This window comes from Molothrus ater, chromosome 12 (assembly GCF_012460135.2).
Source record: "Molothrus ater isolate BHLD 08-10-18 breed brown headed cowbird chromosome 12, BPBGC_Mater_1.1, whole genome shotgun sequence".
Taxonomy (NCBI): Eukaryota; Metazoa; Chordata; class Aves; order Passeriformes; family Icteridae; genus Molothrus; species Molothrus ater.
The window spans coordinates 21,128,705-21,149,088 of NC_050489.2; the positions used below are offsets into that span (position 1 = coordinate 21,128,705).

Here is a 20,384-nt window from a genome sequence, read left to right on the forward strand (position 1 = left end):
GTTGGACTCAATGATTCTTGTGGGTCCCTTCCAGCTCAGAATATCTTGTGATTCCCCAAACTTAGTGTGCATGAACCCAGTCATTCCCTATCTCTTCAGTCCCTCAAGCATGGAAACTAGATTTCTTGTGGGGCATGGGATCACAGTGAAACTAAGAACCCCTCTAACTGGCCATCAGCTCTGGTGGTCTTCAGTTTGAGAACAAATAGAACACACTGCATTTGCAAGGAAAAGTAGCAGAACGTTGAATATATGTAAGTATTACATCCACTCTCTCATTAGGCAAATGATTTATTGGACTTGTTGGGGGGAAGTGATATAACACCTGTAATTCCCACTGCACCTACAAGCAAGCCAGCCACTGCTGGTGGGGAGCTGCTTGACCTCCTGGGAGACCTCAACCTAACAGGTGAGCAGGCTGCATTTCTTAGACATCTACATTCTCGTCCCTGGGATGGGATGAGGGTGGGCTACTTCTTCATTGTCTTTTAAGTCCTAGTGTTTACATTTACTCTTACCAAGATCCATATTAGCAGGTGGGAGTTAGGGAATGAAGTCACAGGTTGATTCTGCATGATTAGCTGATGAGACTTGAGCATTTTCACACCTGAGTTTGGGAATGCTGTGAGCCTTTACAGAGAGGACTGTGGGATGTGAGGAATTAATTCCATCTGAATCCTTGCTAGTTCTTGAAAGCAAAGAAGGGGAGGATGACAACACAGGTGATTTATAGAGCTTCATGTAAAGAAATACAAAATGCAGCAGTCAGTCTTTGGCAAAGGAGTAATTACTCTTCATTTCCTGACAGCAAAGTATTAATCCTTCAACATTTCTTGTAGGTTCTCCAGTATCTGCCCCTGCACCCCAGATAGCACAGCCTCCGTTCCTGCTCGATGGACTTACAACTCAGCCTCTCTTCAATGATATTGCTGCAGGTTAGGGACCTTGTAAATCCTTTGCCTGAAGTGCCCCAACACCTAACTAGAAGAGGAAATAAGGAATAGTAGAAAAAAAAAATTAAAGGGAGGCAATTTGAAAGTGTGCCATAGATACTGGAGCACATGGGGGTGTGTTTAATTTTCAGAAGAGTCTGGGGCCAAGTCAGTGCATACTATGATGTTGAGAATGATTTCCAGATTCTGTAGGTCTTCTGCTCTTTTGTTTCCTACAGGAATCCCCTCCATTACTGCATACAACAAGAATGGGCTGAAGATTGACTTCACCTTTGAGAGGTCGAACACCAACCCTAGTGTCACTGTAATCACGATACAGGCCTCCAACAGCACAGAGCTGGAGATGACAGATTTTGTTTTCCAAGCTGCAGTACCAAAGGTAGAGCCACTTAGGGCAGCTACAGTGAGAAGTTGAAGGGCCAGTTGCAAACACTTCCTAATTGGTGCTTTCATGTAGATAGAAACTTTCAAGGTAAACAAGGCTGAGAACTATTCCAAGTTTCTCTTAGTGTACAGTTAGGTCATCTCTTTCCAGTCTGAAAGTACATGTTGTAAATGCAATAAAACACAGATTCTAATCAAATTGGACCACTTCTGCTTGGACAAAATTGCGTTTTGAAATCACTACTTTCTAGAAAAATGGCTAAACCTCAGGAAAAAAAAAACATTTGGGTCAAAATCAGTATTTTGGAGACACTAATCATACCCTTTATTCTTAATTTCTAAGAAATATACTGTGTTTTTTGTAGCTATGAATACATGAAAGAAAAAATCTTTTGAAGCTATTAGTTGCTTATAAAAAATTAAATGAGTCACAATATGGTGATTAATGGCATTCCTCATTTAAGGAAGTGAATTGTTTCCCCTTGCACTCAGCTGCAGCACAAAATGCGAGTGACAGATAGTGCCTAGTTTATAGCAGAGCAGACTATTGAAGCAGCATGTTACTGGAATGCTCTCCAAATTTGGGAAAGTACATTCATTTCTAGGAACTAGTATTCCTCTAACTTGGTAGAGGTAGGTTTTACACCTACCGTAGGAAGGAGTCAGGGAAAGAGCAGTCCTGAAGTTAGAGGTGTGCTGACTGTTCCTCTGAGTGCAACACATGGAAGCAAGCATTGCTGCTGGTCTTGGTACACTGCAGTAAGCCCTCAGCTCCTATTATTTTTGTTACCTGGATCCTACTTGCATAGAAAGCAGGTGGGCCAGTGAGTGTGTTGTTCTTAGGGAACAACAAGATAGGGAATACAAGAACTGATTATTCAGGGCCAGAAACTGAACTTTTCCTTGCTTCCTTTCAGTGCAAACAAGTCACTTCTTACTTGATTACAGATCAAATTGGGGTTTTTTTTGCCCTGTTTTCAGACATTCCAGCTGCAGCTTCTGTCTCCCAGCAGCAGTGTCATCCCTGCATTTAATTCTGGGACCATCACACAGGTCATTAAAGTCCTGAATCCACAGAAGGTGAGTGATTCCAAGAAGAATTGTTGAAGATACTGTCTTGTAATCATTCATTTAATGCCAGTCAGGGGTGCATCTCTGATGAGAGGTAGGGAGTAATGGTAGTGAATGATACATTTTTCATGGCAGTCACTTCAGTTAGAGTTAGGAAAAAGTTATGAAAAACACAGGAGGTTATGGACGCAGGTTTGGTCTTTATTTGGTTATACTGCTAAAACAGTTTAATAGCTTTGCTATCTTGAAGTCATTCATGTCTTGCATTGCAGTGGTTAAGTTTTCAAATGGCCAGAGGAGCTTAACCTAGTGTTTCTATGGGTTGTAAAAGTAATGTTTGGAAGGCAAGCATCTTGACACATAAAGATATTCAGCATTTGTTCTTGCTATCTGTGGTGGTGTTATTGAAATATTTTTACACAAAAAAGCAGCTTGATTCATATTCTTAAAATTGTCTGTTAAGTAGTCTCATTTGTTTTTAATGTGATGAGTGTAGTTTTAAATAGTTGATGGAAAGCATCTTCAGGAGTGATGTAATTGTAATTCCATTTGTTTTACAGCCTTCAGGGACAGGCTTCAAGACTGGGACACAACAGACTTGAGGGGAGGGAGGGATGTGGCCCACATTTCCTCCTTAAGAGGGTTTGCAAGTGCTCAGATGGCATCAGAAAGAAAAATAAAATTGAGATCATATTTCTTTCTTTGAAACAGCCTTATGACCCTAAATGACTCTAGGAACTTAAAACATGTGAAGCTTTTCATAGGTTAAAACTGATGTAGTGCTGTAGATGTAAAGTGTTTCTGCTGTGTTGATGTGCAAGCGAGGAAAAAAAAATCACAAATTTCAGCCCAAGTTTCACTGAATGTCAGTCTTCTAGTACATAGTTTTTGTGGTTTCCATGCATCTTCCTCTATTTCCATGTAGTCTGCTCACCTCTGCCTATATTAAGCCACAAGACTTAATTATTTGTGTCTTATATACATCTGTTACCAGTTTCTCTGTGATGCTGTAGAGCACCCTTCAAAGATCACCTTGAAAGTTACTTTCTGAAGGGTTTAGGTATTTTCCTGTAATGTGCCAGAATGGGACCTGCAAGGTGAAGCACAGCTAGGGTAGTGGCATGCTTTCTTGTAGGAATGCCACAACTCCTAGGAACACTTCAGAGTACAGAGGTGCAAAATAAGGCCATCATGCTGGATTGAAACTAATGGCTAGTTTTCCAAAACAACAAATAAACCAAAAAGTGACAGTGATGTTGATCTATTAGTCATAGAGCATCACTTCTTTATCCTAAGCCTTGTTGAAGCAGTCACTGTCTTCCTTTTTTCCCTCTGCTATCCCTTTTGTGTATTTGCCTGTAGGTGTGGAGAAAATAGACAGAAATTATCAACTTCTGGCTTTTTATTTTTGGATTTTTTGAGAGAGAGAATAGGGAACCTAACTGGAGCATGCTGTACTCTAGCTGTTTTTAAGGGCCCCCTGGTATCTGAGTGACAGCCAAATGACAGTGTAAAGCGATCTCTGAGCTATTTCATCATTTAGTTACAGCAGAAGGGAATGTTCTTAGAGATTCTCTTTCCAGTCTTTCGTAGGCTATATCCTTCACAGTGCTGCTGAGCTGTGCAGTACTTGAAGTTGTCAGACTGCTGCATTGAATGGACAGCCCATCTCTCCCTGCAGGCCCAAGTGCAGTGCAACAGAGTACAGATCTGCCACCTGCTTTTTTCTGTTGTTAACTGGAATTTCAAGGAGGTTAATTTTGTATTTAAGGACTTCAGTGCTTGCAAGAGCAGGGCCAGTGCAGACACAAACATGGGTAGAAGCTGTGCTGTAACTTTTCTACGAGCTTGTACCTGGTCTGAGAACAACAGTGACCGATGAATGTCCCACCAGATGGAGCGTTTATCTGCAGTGTCATAGCTCACCCTGCACACACCAACACGCTCTTGTGTTCAGGAAAAGTCAGTGTTGAGTATTTGTGGGGTGGGGGAGAGGAACTGGATGAGGTGGGAGTCTCTGACCTTTAATGAAGACCTGAATTTGTTTTGTGTTTTTTTGTTTCCCCCTTTTCTCTTGTAGCAACAACTACGTATGCGGATCAAGTTGACATATAATCACAAGGGCTCAGCAATGCAGGATCTAGCAGAAGTCAACAACTTCCCCCCTCAGTCTTGGCAATGAGGCTCTGGCACCATTCTTACTCTCATCCCACCCAATCAAAAGAACTCTGGGAAGAAGGTTGTGATCCTTGGCAATCCCCCAAACTGCACCATGGGCATGGGGAACAAAAGAGACCTGCTGATGAGGAGGAATTTTCCTGAAGTGATTGCTGACTTTGAAGCATATCTGTTAAGATTAATCTCCTCTCCTCTGCTGATGAGGCTGGTGGCTTGTGGGGGCTACTGTGCACTCCCTCACACATGCATTCACAGCCAGAAGCAACATTCCCTTCTCCCCTTCCCCACCCTCCTTCCCTCTCAAAAAGGAACACAGCCTGGTTGGAAGAGAAGTCTGGAATTTCTAGCAGGGAAACTTTCTTCTCTCTGCAGCAAGTGAGCAGTTGCTCCTTCTTTCTGCTGTCTGTTTTTCCCTGGGGTGGGTAAGGCGTGTTGTCATTCATTTCTAGCTGGATTCCTTCACACATTTTCATCTGGGACTCAGATGGGGTCTTGGGGAATGCCAGGCTGCCCTTCGTCTTTCTTCTTGTATCCCCTAGGTCTTAAGGGGCTGGAGGCTTCTTATGACCTACTCAGTGCATTATTGTATACACGCACTTCTTAGTTATGTGCTGCATACCAAGAGCAAGTGAGGCCTTTGGAGTTCATCTGCAAACCTGGAACACAGTGCAGGAGAAGAGGTGCTGGTAAGAGTTGGTAAAATTGCTTCGGTGCTGTACTTGAAAATGAAGCCCTTACACCTGAATTTTCTTTCCTTCCATCAGTAGGCACAGTCATGCAGATTCAGAGTCTTCTGTAGCTTCCCCAGAAAGTGAAGTGAGTTATGAGAGATGTAGAGATAAAAGGAGCAGCTGGTTTTCTACCACGTACGGTTTCAAAGTCTTTCAACCTATTAGTTGTGGTTTATGGGTAGAAAAGACACATTCAATTTTGTAGATCAGTTTTTGGGCAAGGGCTTTGCTCCTGCTGGGAGACTCATCACAGACTATGCTGCAAAGTTGCTCTTCCTGGTTATTCCAGAACTTCTCCCCAATTTTATTTCCAGAGCCTGTTGTAGACCCCCTGGGTTCCATTTGAGTTACTTCTGACTGGGATATTTGTGTTGTATCTGTAATATTGGCACTGAAATAAAGACCATGCAGTTTAAAGAGACCTTTTCCCATTTTTTTACTTAGTTGATCCTTGCTCCCCTTTCAGAATTAATGTGCCAGTTCACATTCAGACTGAAAGTAACTAAGCTGTGTTTTGAACGGAAGCCAGTTGTTTGAGTATTTGGATCCAGAGATGCAAGATCTGGTTGGTACCCCTCTGAGCTCACAGAAATCTGTGTTCAGGGATGTCCCTGCAGGAACTCCTGGGAGGTGGTGCAGTTCTGGGCAGTCTTTAGGAGGTGATGTGTAAGACAGACAAGAGCACAGTGTGACAAACTCCAGATGTTCAGTGCTCTTTAGGATATATCTTAGGTCTTCATTTTTGAATGTGCTGGTAAGCTGAAGGTTCGGCACTTCTGCTTCAGTTCTGGTTTAGGGCTTTCCAAATCATTGAGTGCTGTGAGCACAAGTTTAGACATAGCTTCTTGTGTCCACAGAAGTGCTAACACTGGGCTCCAGAACTTGCCAAAAATATTGCAAGAGTGATCCACAGTGTACTTAGGGAAAACTGAAGACCTGTTCTGCCCTTGAATTGGGAGCAGGAGGCCACTGAGTGTTGTTCAGTCTGGTCTGGTCTTGACTGCATTAAGCAATATAATGTAGGACTGACACTAATTTAAGTGCTGGTCCATGTGTAGTGGAGTAAATTGATCTTCTCTTGAAGGGTATTTTTGCTACCTTACTGATTGAACTGATTGAACTGCTTTGGGCCTTTGGATTAGCAAAGAGCTTTTTTTTTTTTTTTCCTGGAACTGGCATCAGTAGGGTTATAAAATCTAGAAGAACAATATATGATTTCCTTAAAATTAACTTTGGGTTGTGGTAGGGTCATGCCTTGGCTATCAGTGGAGAGATCTATCCTGTGCTTAGCTGGAAGCATCATGAAACAGGCAGTTTTGCAGGAAATGGCTGAATCAGGTCCATTTCTGGTGCTGAGCATTTAGCTTAATCGTTTTCACTGCAGTTGTGGTTATTCATTGCCCCACTAGCTAATACTCAGTGTTGAAGACTGAGTGTGTTAAATCCATACCCCAGTGAGTTCTGAGAGCATTATGGATAAAAAGCTAATGGGAAGTCTTTGCCTTGGTTCCTGAACTCCTCATAAGCTCTACCATTCTCTTCACAGAGTTGTACATGATCACTCGTACTGAAAGCCAGCATGCCTCACTCTCCCTTTGGTTTTGCTGGGAAAGAGCACTGGTACAGGAAATTAGATGGGAAGGAAGAAGAAAATGGTCTCTCGCCTGGCCAGTTTGTTGCAGCAGAGTTGGGAACAGTGTATGTTGTCCCTCTCGTCATGCTTGTTTTCTGTCCCCTAGAGCAGCTGTCTGTCTCTGGTAAGCTTGTGGGGTGAATTCTTTCTGTGTTCTTGGCTCCTTCAGCCACCCTTGCACTGTGTCTGTGGGGAAATGGGCATTTTGTCCTGTATTTGAGTCGAGCAGGAGGAGGCCAGTGTGTACCCAAAATACACTTTGCAGGAAGCCATCCCTTGGCTATGAAGTACTCCTCTATAGCAGCCAAACATTCCAGTTGTCCTTGGAGCTCTCCCCTCCTCACTAAGGGATGGATGCTGACATTACACAAGAAGGAAGGCCAGGCTTCACACCTTCCCCTATCTGCAATACCAGATAATGCTGCTTGCTCCTTGACCCCCATGTGCATTCCAAGCTCTGTGCTGTTGCTGTGGTTTTCCTCTGGAGAGTACTCGCACGTCTGAGGCACTCCAAGCACACGCTGAGTCCTCTTCCCGCCGGTTGAATGCAACAATTACAGGGTCTGGTCAACGTTTTCCTTGCTTCGGTGTAAGGGGAATATAAGGGCAGCAAGATATGGACTTCATGGCTAATCTTACTAGTATCTGCATGGGAGGCTTTGGAACTGGGAGAGACTGGATGTCTTTTTCTAAGTGAATGTATTTTCAGTCAAAAAATGACAGAAACAATAGTGGCCATAATGGGCCTGAAGGGGGAGAAGACATGGAGAGGTCCTAAGAGTCGACTTTGTCCAGGTCTTGATGGCACAAAATATGGCCTTGAACAACTTATTGAAGCAATAGCAGTGAGGGGACTGTCTTTACAGTACCTTGGATCTAAAACTCAGAAGATACTGAAGCAGCTGGGAAAGGTACCAGTGCCTTGCCTAAGGCTGGTACTAGCTGTGAGCTGCAGCAGCAGTGATGCTGGTGCAATTTTATGTGTTTATTTTCTACTTGGAGGCTGTGAGGGAAGGAGCTGCTGGACTGCTTCCCTTTTAACTTTCACTCTACTCCTGTATATCCTTTTTCTTTCGTGATGTTGTAATTTAAATTTTACACAGAGCCCCATCCCACCTCTTTGACAGTATAGAGGAAAAAAAAGGCAAACAAAAAACTACTAAAATACAAACCCCCAACAAACCCATCAAATTTAAAGTGAAAAACATACCATTTGAGGCAGGGCACCTGTTGGCACTTGAAATTCTGGAGACCTATTTTTGAGATGTGAAAAATTTAGGTAAATGCTGAGTCATAGGTGAGTGAGGAGCTTAACAGATGTGAACATTTACATGGGATGCATTAGACTTCTGCTGTGTGTATTGTCTTTTGGTTGAAACAAATTATGAAGTGACTAATAAAATGAGTCAATATTTAATGATTTAAAATTGCCTTGTTGCTTTCTACCAATACAGTGGGATAGAATGTTTTGATTCTTAATGTTTGGCCGTGGCAACATCAGATGACACAAAATAGTAAGGCCATGTTTTGAAAAAACTTTACAGGAAATTTTGGAGATCAAGATGGTTGGACAGTTGCAAAACACTTGAGCAATTCCTGTGGAATATCAGCCTGAGAAGAGAGCGTGTTAGTTATGAGCAGCCAATGCTTGTCCAGATGCTAGAAAGGTGTGGTGGGATCTGAACACAAGGAATATGTTTGGGGCCTGCTTTGGAGCCTGTTAAAAGACCCCTTTCATACTCCATGTGGCTCTTGGACAAGGATTGTCACCATATCTCTGTCCCCACGTGTGCCTGCTTTGTGTTTTCTAGTCACGGTCACATTTCACTAGATGACCTTTCATGTCTTTTCAAACCTGTAATTTCACTGTGGAGAAGGTGGGAGGCTTTTTTTAAATGTTCTTGATCCTGTTGAGGCAGAAGCGGTGGCTGCCCTAAAACATACTCAAATTCTTGCAATCTGTCATGATGATGTCATTTGTAGATTATGACGTCTCTAGTAGTTGTTGACATTCTTAGTAGCAGCCACTAGTTAAGACTGGCAGAGCTTACGTGCTGGACCTGCAGGGCAGCAGGAGCATGTTGTGCTGCTGAGCAGCGTCCCTCCAGCCGCGGGTGACCGGCGACCGGCGCTGGAGCTCTGTGAGGGGCGAGCGGTGACAGGTGCGTTTGCGGCGTTCCTGTGAGCTGTGCCTTTTCCCCGCTCGCACTGGGCACCTCTCGCTGGCGGAAGACACGGACGCAGGCGGGCACGGAGCTCGGGGGGCCCGGCCCGGAGCGGCTCCGGAGGGGCAGCGCTGCCCGCCGGTGCCGCCGCCCGGGGCGGGGCCTGGGCCGGACGGCCCGTGCGCTTCCGGGGCGGCGCCGCGGAGGCCCGGCTGTGGGTCCGGCCGGCCATGGGGGAGGCCGGCCCGGCTGCGGGGCTGGGGCCCAGGGAGGCGCAGGAGCCCGAGGAGGACGAGGCGGCGGCGCCGGGAGGCACACGGGGGTGCCGGGCCGGATCCCGCGGCGGCATCCGGGTGCTGAAGGTGAGGAGGGGACCGAGGCCTCCGCCGCTCCGGGCGACTCGGTGGGGTGGAGGAGAGTCGGCTGCGGGACGCGGGAGACATTTGCCCGCTGCGACCTTGGTCTTTCCCATGGCAGTGGCTGCTGCCGGTGCGGAGCGGGCCGGTGCGGGGCCGGGCCGGAGCGCGGCCGCAGGCGGTGCTGACGCTCGGTCTGGGCTGCCTTGCAGAGGAACGTGAAGCGCACCGGGAGCAGGAGCTGCCAGAGCAGGAGTCGGGTTGGCTCCCGTGAGAGGATCTGGCTGAAAGGGGACGTCGGACGAGGCTGCGTGTATGTTTATGGAAGAGACTCAGCGGCTGCGGCTCCCTCGGACTTGCGCCTGGTCCTCTGTACAGTGGACACCCAAGCCTCGGAGATCTGCGACGGAGAAGGGAGGAAAAACCTCTTTTTGCAGCTTCATGGAGACCTGGTCAGGTGAGGGCCGAGAAAGGATAAACCTGACTGAGAAATGTTTTGTATAGGTCTGCGAGGCTGTTGTTCAGCGTGTCTCTATGCCTGTTGGCAGGGCAGGTAGGGAACAGGCAGAGGTAGTAACTGGCAGTCAGGTACAGCCTTGAGTCATGCACTTCATAAAAATTAGATGGTGGTGAAATAGAGGTTACACACTTCGTAGTTATGTGTTTTAACAAGGAGGGTTTGACTGTTGCTCTAGCCAGAAATATGTCCTCGTTTTCTGAGTAGAGACACCTGTTTATATATTCCTTTGTTATGTTCTGTGTTATGGAGGTTTTAGCCTCTGGACAACCTAATCTATTTAAGAGGCTGTAAACAGTTACTTTGACTCAGCAAAAGAAGTAAGGTGCTTTCACAGTTATGTAATTTAATATTTACGTGTGAGTAATTTTTTTCGCTGAGAAGAGTTGCCAGCTAAATAATTAAAGGCAGACAGAAATTGTAGCAAGGGTTGTATAAAGAAGGCTTAAGCATCAGATGCTATGTTTTATGCCAGAAGTCAATTTAGGCTGAAAATAGATGGCTCAGGGTTTAATGTGTGTGAACTTTATTCTGTGAGTGTGTAATGGACTCCTCTAGGTTTAGAAGCTCCCATTCAGTTTGTTAGGATTTAAACTTTGCACTGATTCTTCTGGACTTAAGATTCAGTTATAAAAAATTGCTGCTCCTGTTCTCAGGAGCAAATAATTGCTGTGGTCTCCTTACTTAAAGGCTAAGCAGTAGATACAATGCATTTTGAACAGATCTAGTAGCTGCATTTTTGATGTGAAATGAAGGTTACAGGTCAAATGTGTACAGCTCTTAAAACTCTCATGTATGTTTGCTCTGTAATGGGGTGGGAATGCTGGTGGTGGGAGATGCAGAGAGAGCAGGACTTGTTTAAAACTGACTGTTGGAAAAGGTTGATTAGAACCATTTGCAGGGTTACAGGAATTAGGGATGGATTAGTTAGAAATGCTGTATGAGAACAGATGGACACTTGAACACTGCCACTGAGGCAGCTGGAAACCTCTGTTTCTTGCTTGAAAAATTTGTAAGGAAGTTGCCATGTTTAGGACCCTAATAGCAAGCAGATTTTTCAGCATTTTTAAGGAAGGGCAGAGCCTTTCATGCAGATCCTGAAAAAGCTTAGGTAAAGGTTGCAGATGTGTTCAGAGAGATACATTTTGACTTTATTTAACTTTTGAAGTGGCTTTTGCATTTGAATTCTTTTCAGCCTCTCTTCTCATGCTAGCTAGCTGTGCCTGTCTTTGATTTGTTGCAGATTTTGCACTGATTAGGAAATTGGCAGCAAATTGCTGCCAGCCTTTTGGAAGCAAGTCCTGAGCTTTAAATTATTACTTCCCACTCCTTTTACCTCTTGGTATGTCTAGGACTTGGCTAAGATTTGTCATAAATTTTGTAAAGAGTTCTTGGTTATGATGTGTCTATTCCTTGTAATTCTCAGAAGGTGTTTGTCACAGGAGAGATCCTTGAAATACTTCCCACTGGAGCGGTTCTTGGTAGGGAAGCAGGAGTTACCAGTATTGCTTCACTAACCCCTGTGTTAGTAGCAGGAAGCAGACCTCAGTGGTATCTACTTGCATGTCCACAGGAAGATGACAGAGTGCCCAAGATTATCCTCATGCCCCGTTGAGATAATTCCTTCCTCAAACAAACTTTACCAATTACTTTAATAACATGTTCATTATACAAATTGCTTTGTTAAATATCTGATCACATCTTACCATAACTACATGCGTCTCCCAGACAGCTTCTGAATTCTTCGCCCTTTTAATATCAGCAGGTGACTTTCTTTCCAGAGCATCACAGATGTTGGTTTGGCACCTGGCTTGGAAGACTGAAAGCTGCATGGAAGAATAGCAGAAGCTCTTTTATGTATTCAGTCTAAATATTCAGCAATGTCCTTGTGATCATTCTGTTTCCTTTTCAATTCTATGAGTTCAAGTCAGTTTCTGGAAGAACTTTTTCTTCTCCACAATGCACCTCAAGGATCTTGAGCTTTCTCCTAGCCAGAATCTTTTTTTATGCTTGTATCCATTCATATCTGGAAATTATATCTTCCTGCAGAGGGAAGGGTTAAACGAGAATTGCAGGGATACCTTCTTTGCTCTGGATACCGCTCGCAACCAAAATTTTAGCTTCCAAGATGCGAAAACTTGACCCTTACTTATGGAGAGCTACAGTTGCAACAGGAATGAAACTGAAACTGTTGCTCCTTCTTTTTGGCTTTTCTGTCTCCTTAAGCCTTTGCACCTGTTCTCCCGAGAGCTGCTGTGAGCAAATGAAATATTCAGTCCCTGATGTGTGATACCGCTGAGGATGTCATGGGCTGTTTGCGCCAGATTGCAGCTGCTGTGACAGCCACGTGTTCTCGCATGTGCCAGTGTTCAGAGCTCATTGTGTTGAGCTCTGAACCGGATGAGTTTGTGCAGTTCTAATGTGAGCTGATGCCAGTTTCACACCACATTGCTTGCTCTCCAACTATCAGCTACATTGCCTTTTTAGGCTATAAACTTTGTTTGAGAGTAATCCTTCTTCTGATCCAGAGGTCCTGTGTGTGAAGTGAGAGTTGCAATGTATCTGCTTGTAATACCTGAGTTATTATACTTCTTGAGATGTGTCTTGGTGACTCCAAAGGAAGCCTGGATGACTAGGTACTTGTAAATGGTGCATGTTTTATGAAATCAGTCCTGCCTTAATTATTTGATGACATTTGTAAAGCTGTCAGTAATAGTGAAATACTCTGATATAGTAATTAAAAGCAATCAGAAATATTCTTATTCCTAAGAAGATATGAGAAGAAGTGAAAAGGTTTGGTACATACAGCAATGAAATGTTTCCCATTAAGACGCACAGTATAAATAATGTATGCAAGTCAACAAAGTTTAATGCAAAACAGGTCCTGCCTAGCAAATTCTATCTTGATGCTTCAAAATTTTGAGCTTGGTTGCCAAAGGTATTAGTCATTCATTGCAGTGAGATGTTGGACTGGGCTCTGAGCAGTCTGTTCAAGTCGAAGATGTCCCTGTCCATGGTGGGATGGTTTGAGTAGATGATCTTTAAAGGCCCTTCCTGCCCAAAATGCCTCAGGTTCTGTGTTCTGATGTCATGGGGAGAAAAGCAATGCACAAACCAGTAGAACTTATTGGCTAATATCTTACAAACTGGAAACTGTTATTCAGTGTAAGCATCTTGTTTTGGGTGAGGAGCTGTTTGAAGGAAAAAATGTAAACTTGCATTGTTCAGTTTGCCCTGTTAATAACCTGTGGCTAAAAGGTATGAGCTCAGGAGGGCATGAATGGAGGGAGTGATGGGTACTGAGAAATCAGTGCAGCAGATTGCTCTAGACGGTTTAGTATGCAGTATTTCCTGGAAAACACTGCTTTTCAGTATCACTGGGTAGATTTATGTAAAAGACAAGTGTACTAAATACTGCAAAGGAGAGGAAGGAGGCTATAGGTTGCCAAAAGATGCAGTTCAGGAGGACTTGCGCATTTGAGGGATATGCGTCTAGAGCAGGTTTGATCCAAGAACAGAAAAGTGTTTGGGCTGAACTAAAGTGTATGTGCGGTTTTGTGAAGTCAGTACATGGATACAGGGAACAATCATGTTAGTGCTTACAGAGTAGGGATAAACTAAAAAAAAAATTGGTGGTAAAAGTCCTTTTGAACAAAAGTAGACCCATTCTACTGCAAGAATAGTTTTAAAAGTACCTTGCGCCTTATATTGAAGTGGAAGTTTCAAATGTTTCGTGACATGGTTTATAAACTCCTGTTTAAAAAAGAGGAGACCATTAAGATCCAGTAACTGTAATCTGAAGGTAGGTATGTTTAGATTAAAAATGGGGATTTTTAACGTTGGATAATGAGTAGACTATTGGAACAATATATTTTAACTCCTACCATATATTTTAACTCCTACCTAACAGTGCCTAATCTTTTATACTAATATTTTTTTCCCTAAAATAAAACTTGTAATTTAGCAAGAAACTCTGTTGTTTTTATTGAAGAAAATCACAATACGGGGTCCCTGGAAAAAGTGAGAAGAGAGGATCAGAAAAGATGTTTTCCATTCTGAATACACTAAATCTGATGTTTCAGGAGAACCTTCTCTTATTGCTGTTAATTCAAGCTAGCCACTGAGTCCTTCCTGTGTTCTGCCATAGTTCTAAAACATCCTTTTAAATATACTGGTTGAGTTAACTTGCCAAAGCATAAGAATCTAGCCACTGATGTGAATTGAAGAGAGTAGGAAATTTGTCTTATGTTTGCTTTGGGATTTTTTATGATTCTTCATGAGGATTCTTCAAATGCTTTGCTCTAAGCTGCATTCAGAAGAAAAATTTACAATTTTTTTTATATTTTTGAGGCATTATACACAGGGTTTTTTAATTACTTGCCATCTGCTTTTTTTTTTGTATTTCTGGTTTTGTGTCTTGTCATGGATTCCTCCTGGTGCTCCTTAAATCATGAAATAGAAATATTCACCATGAATTGTGTGGCTTATGCTAATTGCTGTTTCTCTGTGTTTCTCTTCTGCAATGTAATTCACAAGTGCTGCAGTTCTTAAGTGCTGCTTGTCAAGCAGGGAGCAGAGACCCAAGAGTCTGTGCTTGCCAGACCTTTTCAGAGGAGCAGATGTGTGTCAGTATTCCTCATGCTTTAGCTGTACTGAGACTTGTTTAATCTCTTTTGCATTCTCAAACTTCTTTCTTGTATGTTTTGACAGGAGGCTGGAGCCCACAGAAAAACCCCTTCAGATTGTGTATGACTACTTGGCTCGGTTGGGTTTTGATGATCCTCTCAGAATGCAGGAAGAGGCAGCAAACTCTGATCTCAGCTGTATGATTCGCTTTTACAGTGGTAAGAAATTGTGTGTGTGCACTGTCACTGTTCCTGCAGCTGTAACTATGAGCTGGAGCTTGGCTAAAGCCTGAGTCATCAGCCTGCTGGGCTTATAGAGGGCTACATCAAGCACCTGCAGCACCAGTAAGCATTTCTTAAAATAAAGCATTTTAAAGATTATTAGGAAAAAAATCACACTTCTGTAGTTTTCTTGATCCTGTCCATGACTTGAGAAAAGACAGGTCCACAGGAGGGCACAAGATTGCTCTGTTGTCTTTAGATTCAAATATTGCAACTGATGACTTAGGGAGTTCTGTTTAGATATGCATGAAGATTGTATTTACAAAAAGTTTGTGGATATGTGCAAGGAAGCTCCTGGTCAAATACCTCCACAACCTTTTAATAGTGAAGAGTGAAGGTGCCAGCTGGTTAATGATAATGCAGGCTGCCATCAGAACCCTAGGGCACTGGATTGCAGAAGCAAGACTTTGGAGTGTGGCCTGTTGAATTGGTTTGGGCAGGAGACAGTATACACAAGGAGCCACAGATAGCAAGCATAGGCCTGTGGGCATGTGGTACTAGCAGTCAGAAAAGGAATTCACTGAAGTAAACAGGAAATATAAAAGAAATGAGGGTGAGGAAAGATAATGAGGAGATTGTTTTCTTACTTGTAAGTACTTCACCTGTCTACTTTTTGCATTTCAGAAAAAAAAAAAACAACAAGATGTTTTTAATGGAAAATTGTTTCTGCACTGTGGATCTGGGCAGCCAGGCTAAGCTGCTAGCCATCTTTTGGTTATTCAGTGTCAAAAAAATGCATTTATAAGAAATCAGCTTCTTCACCCTGCTATCTGAGACAAACCCATTTTGTCTGGGAACTGTGTGTAAGAACAGGCAAAACAGCGTGGATACTGTATACACCATATATATAAAAATATAAATTTTTTTTTTTTTTTTTGCAAAACAAGGAGTGTAACAGATGGAATGAAGTCTGACATGCCTAGTCTGGATTTATGGAGCAAGGGAGTCGGAAGTTACTTCAGCTGGAAGGAGTAGAGGCATCAAGGATAGGGGTATGGAGAACTTCTGAGGAAAAAATGAAAGCTTGGGTATGTCAAGCAGGAACTGCCGAGGATTCACAAACAGCAACTCAACTTAATGGAACCAAGTAGATAGAAAATGTAATTGAATAGTTTCAGTCAGCATGGGTGTCTGGTCTGCTTAGAAGAAAGTGATGAAGGAAGAAGGATAAGGGTTGAAGTGTTTTCAGGAGACCTGTTTTAAGCAAATGCTGACAAAGTGATTCTCAAAGGTAGGGGAGGAATTAGAGGGAATGCTATGGAGGATGATACAATAATTTTGCAAAGTCTGCACCTGAGAACATAAGGGAGGAAGTAATGGATTTTACACAGAAAAACTTTACTTAGAATCGTGGCGTCACAGACTGGTTTGGGTTGGAAGGAACCTTAAAGATCATCTAGTTCCACCCTCCTGTCATGGGCTGGGACACTTTCCACTAGACCAGATTTCTCCAAGCCCCACCCAGCCTGGCCTTGGACAGTTCCAGAGATGGAGCAGCCACAGCTTCTCTGGGCAACCTGTGCTAGGGCCTCCCCACCCTCCCCATAAAACATTTCTTCCTTATGTCCAGTGTAAATTTGCCCTCTTTCTGTTTAGAAACAATGGCCCATTGTTCTGCCGTTATAGGCCTTCATAAAATGTCTCTCTATGTCTTTCTTATAAGCTGCCTTTATATATAGAAAAGCTGCAAGAAGGTCTTCCCAGAGCCTTCTTTGCTCTGGGCTGAACAACCCCAACTCTCTCAGCCCGTCTCCATAGGAGAGGTGTCATGGTTTTGGACAGAGGGGGAAACTGGAGCATTGGTGCAGCTGCGTAGTAATGCTTGGAGCAGTGCTGCTGTGGCAGTTAGTAGTAGGATACCACTTTTAGTCCCATAATAGTGTTTTCTTAAAAGTATGGGGCTGGTCTTTCAGCCTGGTGAAATCAAAGCAATTTTTTCTGTGGGTTCTCACAGTTTCTTACCAGTAAAGGATATCTTATGTCAAATGTCATGTGTGTGAAACAAAGCTATTGTTGTAAATAAACAACTGCATGTTTCAGCTAAATTCAGCCAGATATGGACATCACGTCAGTATTTTAGATTTGGCAAGCTGAAAATCCTGCTAACTGAGAAAGAATGTTACAGCTTTAGTTCGTAGTTAACTGTTTGCTCCTGATAAATGTTTGGAGTATGGTTTTCTTATTCAAACTTGCTGTGTGATCAGTGTGACCTGCTTACTCCACATAGCATCATTTTGAACATCCAGCCCAGGACCCCAGTAGGGTGCCAGGAGCAGCTGGACCTTAGTGCCAATCAGCTCTGAAACAGCTCAAACCTCTTCATATGCTACCAGTATCTCTTTCAGTTCAGCCCAATATTGTGGGCTCCAAATCCTCTGTAACCCCGACTCCAGAAGCTGAATGGTCGACCTTGAGTATGGCCAGCACAGCAGCAATTGGCAGCAGTCTGACTCCAGTCCAGTCGGAGTAGTTGCAGTGGCTTGTCACAGGGTTGGAGTAGCCACAAATAGTTGCTTCTCCCTAAACAAGACCTGAACCACATTCATGATGCCTAGCAATAGGGAACCAGACTGGTTTCAACATCCCAAGGATATTAAAAATTCCCAAATGTAATTGTTGTAATTAACCTGGAGGAGAAAAAGAGGATGTGGGAAGTATCCACTCCCTAGGCGGGCTCTCTGAGGAGAAAAGGCAAATGGTGTCATTATTGATATTTTCCACTAAATGGCACCAGAGCACAAAGGTAGGGGCCATGCTGAGCACACAGACCACATTACAAAATACACCATAACCTTAACCCAGCCTTTATAGCAGATAAGGTGTTACATAATGCAGCCTTGAGAACAAGTGCAAGAAAATTGAGCAAACCAATCAATATTGTGACCAGCCACTGTTAAAGCAATAAATGCTTATAGCAAATCTGTTTTAACACACTCTGGTCAGATCTGTCTCTGCCCTTAGTGCTCCAGGTTTGGCACCTAAAAGGACTTTTGTGGTTTTACCTCAGCCACCCAATTAGCACCACTCATCTGCTCACTCACACACTGCTTTCCCCCATGGGATGGGAAGGAGAATGGGAAAAAGATGATACCTGTGGACTGAAAACAGTTTAATAATTGAAATAAAGTAAATTAATAATAATTGTAATTAAAAGGGAAATAACAAAGAGAGAGGAATAAGACACAAGTGATCCACAATACACTGCTCATCACACCAGTGCCCTTTCTCTAACAGTGCTCAGCCCTCCTCTCCCAGTTCCTTAAGTTTGTATACTGCATGGTGTTCTGTGGTGGGAAATATCCCCTTTGCTAGTTTGGATCACCTGGTACAACCATGCTCCCTTGCAGTTTCTTCTGCACCTGCTTCCTGCAGAGAATGGCACGCTGTAAAGTCCTTGACTTGGGTGAGCGCTGCTGAACCAACCGAAACAGCAGTTTTTTTAGTGTTATTTTTTTTATGTTATCAACGTTATTCTCACACTGAGGCCAAAACACAGCCTTGTACCATCTGCCAGGAAGAAAATTAATTCTATCTCAGGCAAAACCAGGATGGTCATCTTCAGGGAAAGAACTTCCTTTGTAGTTGATTTTCCAGGACTTCCTTTTAAGTCCAGTAGAAGCCACTTATTTAATGATTTCAGTGACTTCAGCTGACTCAATGAGAGTTTAAAATTATTTTTCTGTTGCATTTGAACGAAGGATATTTGGCAAGCATGTGGATTTGCTAAGGTCTGTGGATTAAAAACACGATGCATGGCAACCATTCTAACATTGCTCTGGGAGGCACAAGTGGTGCTGGTCAGCCGCTGTTCCTGCACTGAGGATGTTGCTTGTCCTCTGCATGAGACTTTTTTTTGGAGTGCAGTTTGTCTGCTTGTTCTTTACAACACCTGGTTTTGCATGTTAGAGCCGTTTTATTTGTACTCACAGATAAGAATGAAGAACATATGGACAGTAAATGCTAATGTCCCCTTTTTCTTCAGAAAAGCCATGTCAGGTGGAACAGCTGGATCGCATCCTGCTCTCCGGAGTCTATAACGTACGCAAAGGAAAGACCCAGCTGCACAAGTGGGCAGAGCGCTCCGTCACTCTCTGTGGCACGTGCCTCATTGTATCCTCAGTGAAGGACAGCCATGCAGGGAAGATGCACATCTTGCCTCTCGTTGGAGGGAAGGTAAGGCTTTTTTTTTGTTTTTAGTTCTCTGTAGCCTGGGAAGGAAGAAGAAATGTAGTAGTGATGGGAATTGCCCACAAGAGATTAACGTAGGCTTTTTTAACAGATTATTGCATTAACGTGCCCAAACCTCTTTCTACTTGCTCTGCTTAGGTAGTAGTCTGAAGGCTAATAAAACAAAGAAACACTGCTCAGCTTTCACAGCAGTAGCCAATGTGCATGGGCTCTCTGGAAATTACTACTTCTTGTATCCATTTCAACAGAAATATGTTAAGCAGGATTTACTTCTGTGTTTTTCTCCAGTGACTACAGCAGTATTTTCGGCAAAATGCAGTGTTACTGGTGGTCAGTAATACTTCACCCTAGACTTCAAGTAGTTGTCATTGCTGGCTCTTAGGCAGACTGCTGTTGTCAATTCTCCCTCCGCAGGTGGAAGAGATGAAACGTCGGCAGTACACCCTTGCTTTCACATCTGCTGGAGCGCAAGCTCAGACCTACCACATTTCCTTTGAAACGCTGGCAGAGTGCCAGCGGTGGCACCGGCAGGCATCCACGGTGAGGCCATGGGGACACTGTGGTTTGGATGTGGGTGCAGGGTACACCACAGGAAGGTTATTATGATGCAAGCTTGATCTGCAGTCAGAGATGATGCTACGATGCTGGAGAAAGTACCCAGGACATTTTCCAGCTTTATTTCCTTCATGCTCTGGGCTACAGAGATTTTTCTCTTAGCCTTCTCTTTTCCTCTACCTGTGCAACATTGTTGAGCAGTAGTTCTGTGCTGTTTTAACCTCTGCTGCACCTACAAGACTAACTTAATCACAGGTCCCTAGAGCAAACCTCAGGGACTGGCTGACTACAGCCATAGAAACCTACAGATTGCATTTGCCCTACTTGAATGTGCTTGAAGTATGACCTGAACATACACAGGGCTGCCTTGAGGTTTGAGATACAGAGACATTGTAGGTCAGCAAGGATATTAAGAAATACAAAATGAGTTCAGGGTAAAGCAGGTCATAAAATGTCAAATTAATCACCGAAGACCTCAAGACAAAACATACTTTATGAAAGGACATGAGATTTGCAGAGACTTTATGAAATGCTGCAAAACCATAATTTATGAAGCCTTTTTATAACAAGTTATGTTTCAAATTTTATACTTTCCACAAGCTAATAAAAGAAAGAAGTAGCTAGAAGTACAGAAGAAGCAGCTATGCTAGGCAGAGGTTCTGTAAACCTCACAGAACTGAACTGGAAAATCAGCTGCTTCCTGTTGCTTCTTGCACCTTTGGAAGGCACTTGAGATTTCTCAATAG

At 43.4% G+C, this 20,384-nt stretch overlaps 2 protein-coding genes across 3 annotated transcripts in view; both read left to right on the forward strand.

The window, feature by feature from the left end:
* Nucleotides 1-8,377, forward strand: part of AP1G1 (adaptor related protein complex 1 subunit gamma 1) — a 37,878-nt gene extending 29,501 nt beyond the window's left edge. For both annotated transcript variants that reach the window (XM_054516113.1, XM_054516114.1), the window contains exons 19-23: nucleotides 283-409; nucleotides 840-935; nucleotides 1,172-1,332; nucleotides 2,319-2,417; nucleotides 4,489-8,377. In XM_054516113.1, the coding sequence (XP_054372088.1) occupies nucleotides 283-409; nucleotides 840-935; nucleotides 1,172-1,332; nucleotides 2,319-2,417; nucleotides 4,489-4,590 (585 nt within the window). In that variant the 3' untranslated portion in view covers nucleotides 4,591-8,377. The remainder of the gene's footprint in view (nucleotides 1-282; nucleotides 410-839; nucleotides 936-1,171; nucleotides 1,333-2,318; nucleotides 2,418-4,488) is intronic.
* A 960-nt stretch (nucleotides 8,378-9,337) lies between these two features.
* Nucleotides 9,338-20,384, forward strand: part of PHLPP2 (PH domain and leucine rich repeat protein phosphatase 2) — a 32,436-nt gene continuing 21,389 nt past the window's right edge. The window contains exons 1-5 of the mRNA XM_036390123.1: nucleotides 9,338-9,477; nucleotides 9,684-9,928; nucleotides 14,699-14,832; nucleotides 18,878-19,068; nucleotides 19,498-19,623. Of these exons, the coding sequence (XP_036246016.1) occupies nucleotides 9,346-9,477; nucleotides 9,684-9,928; nucleotides 14,699-14,832; nucleotides 18,878-19,068; nucleotides 19,498-19,623 (828 nt within the window). The 5' untranslated portion in view covers nucleotides 9,338-9,345. The remainder of the gene's footprint in view (nucleotides 9,478-9,683; nucleotides 9,929-14,698; nucleotides 14,833-18,877; nucleotides 19,069-19,497; nucleotides 19,624-20,384) is intronic.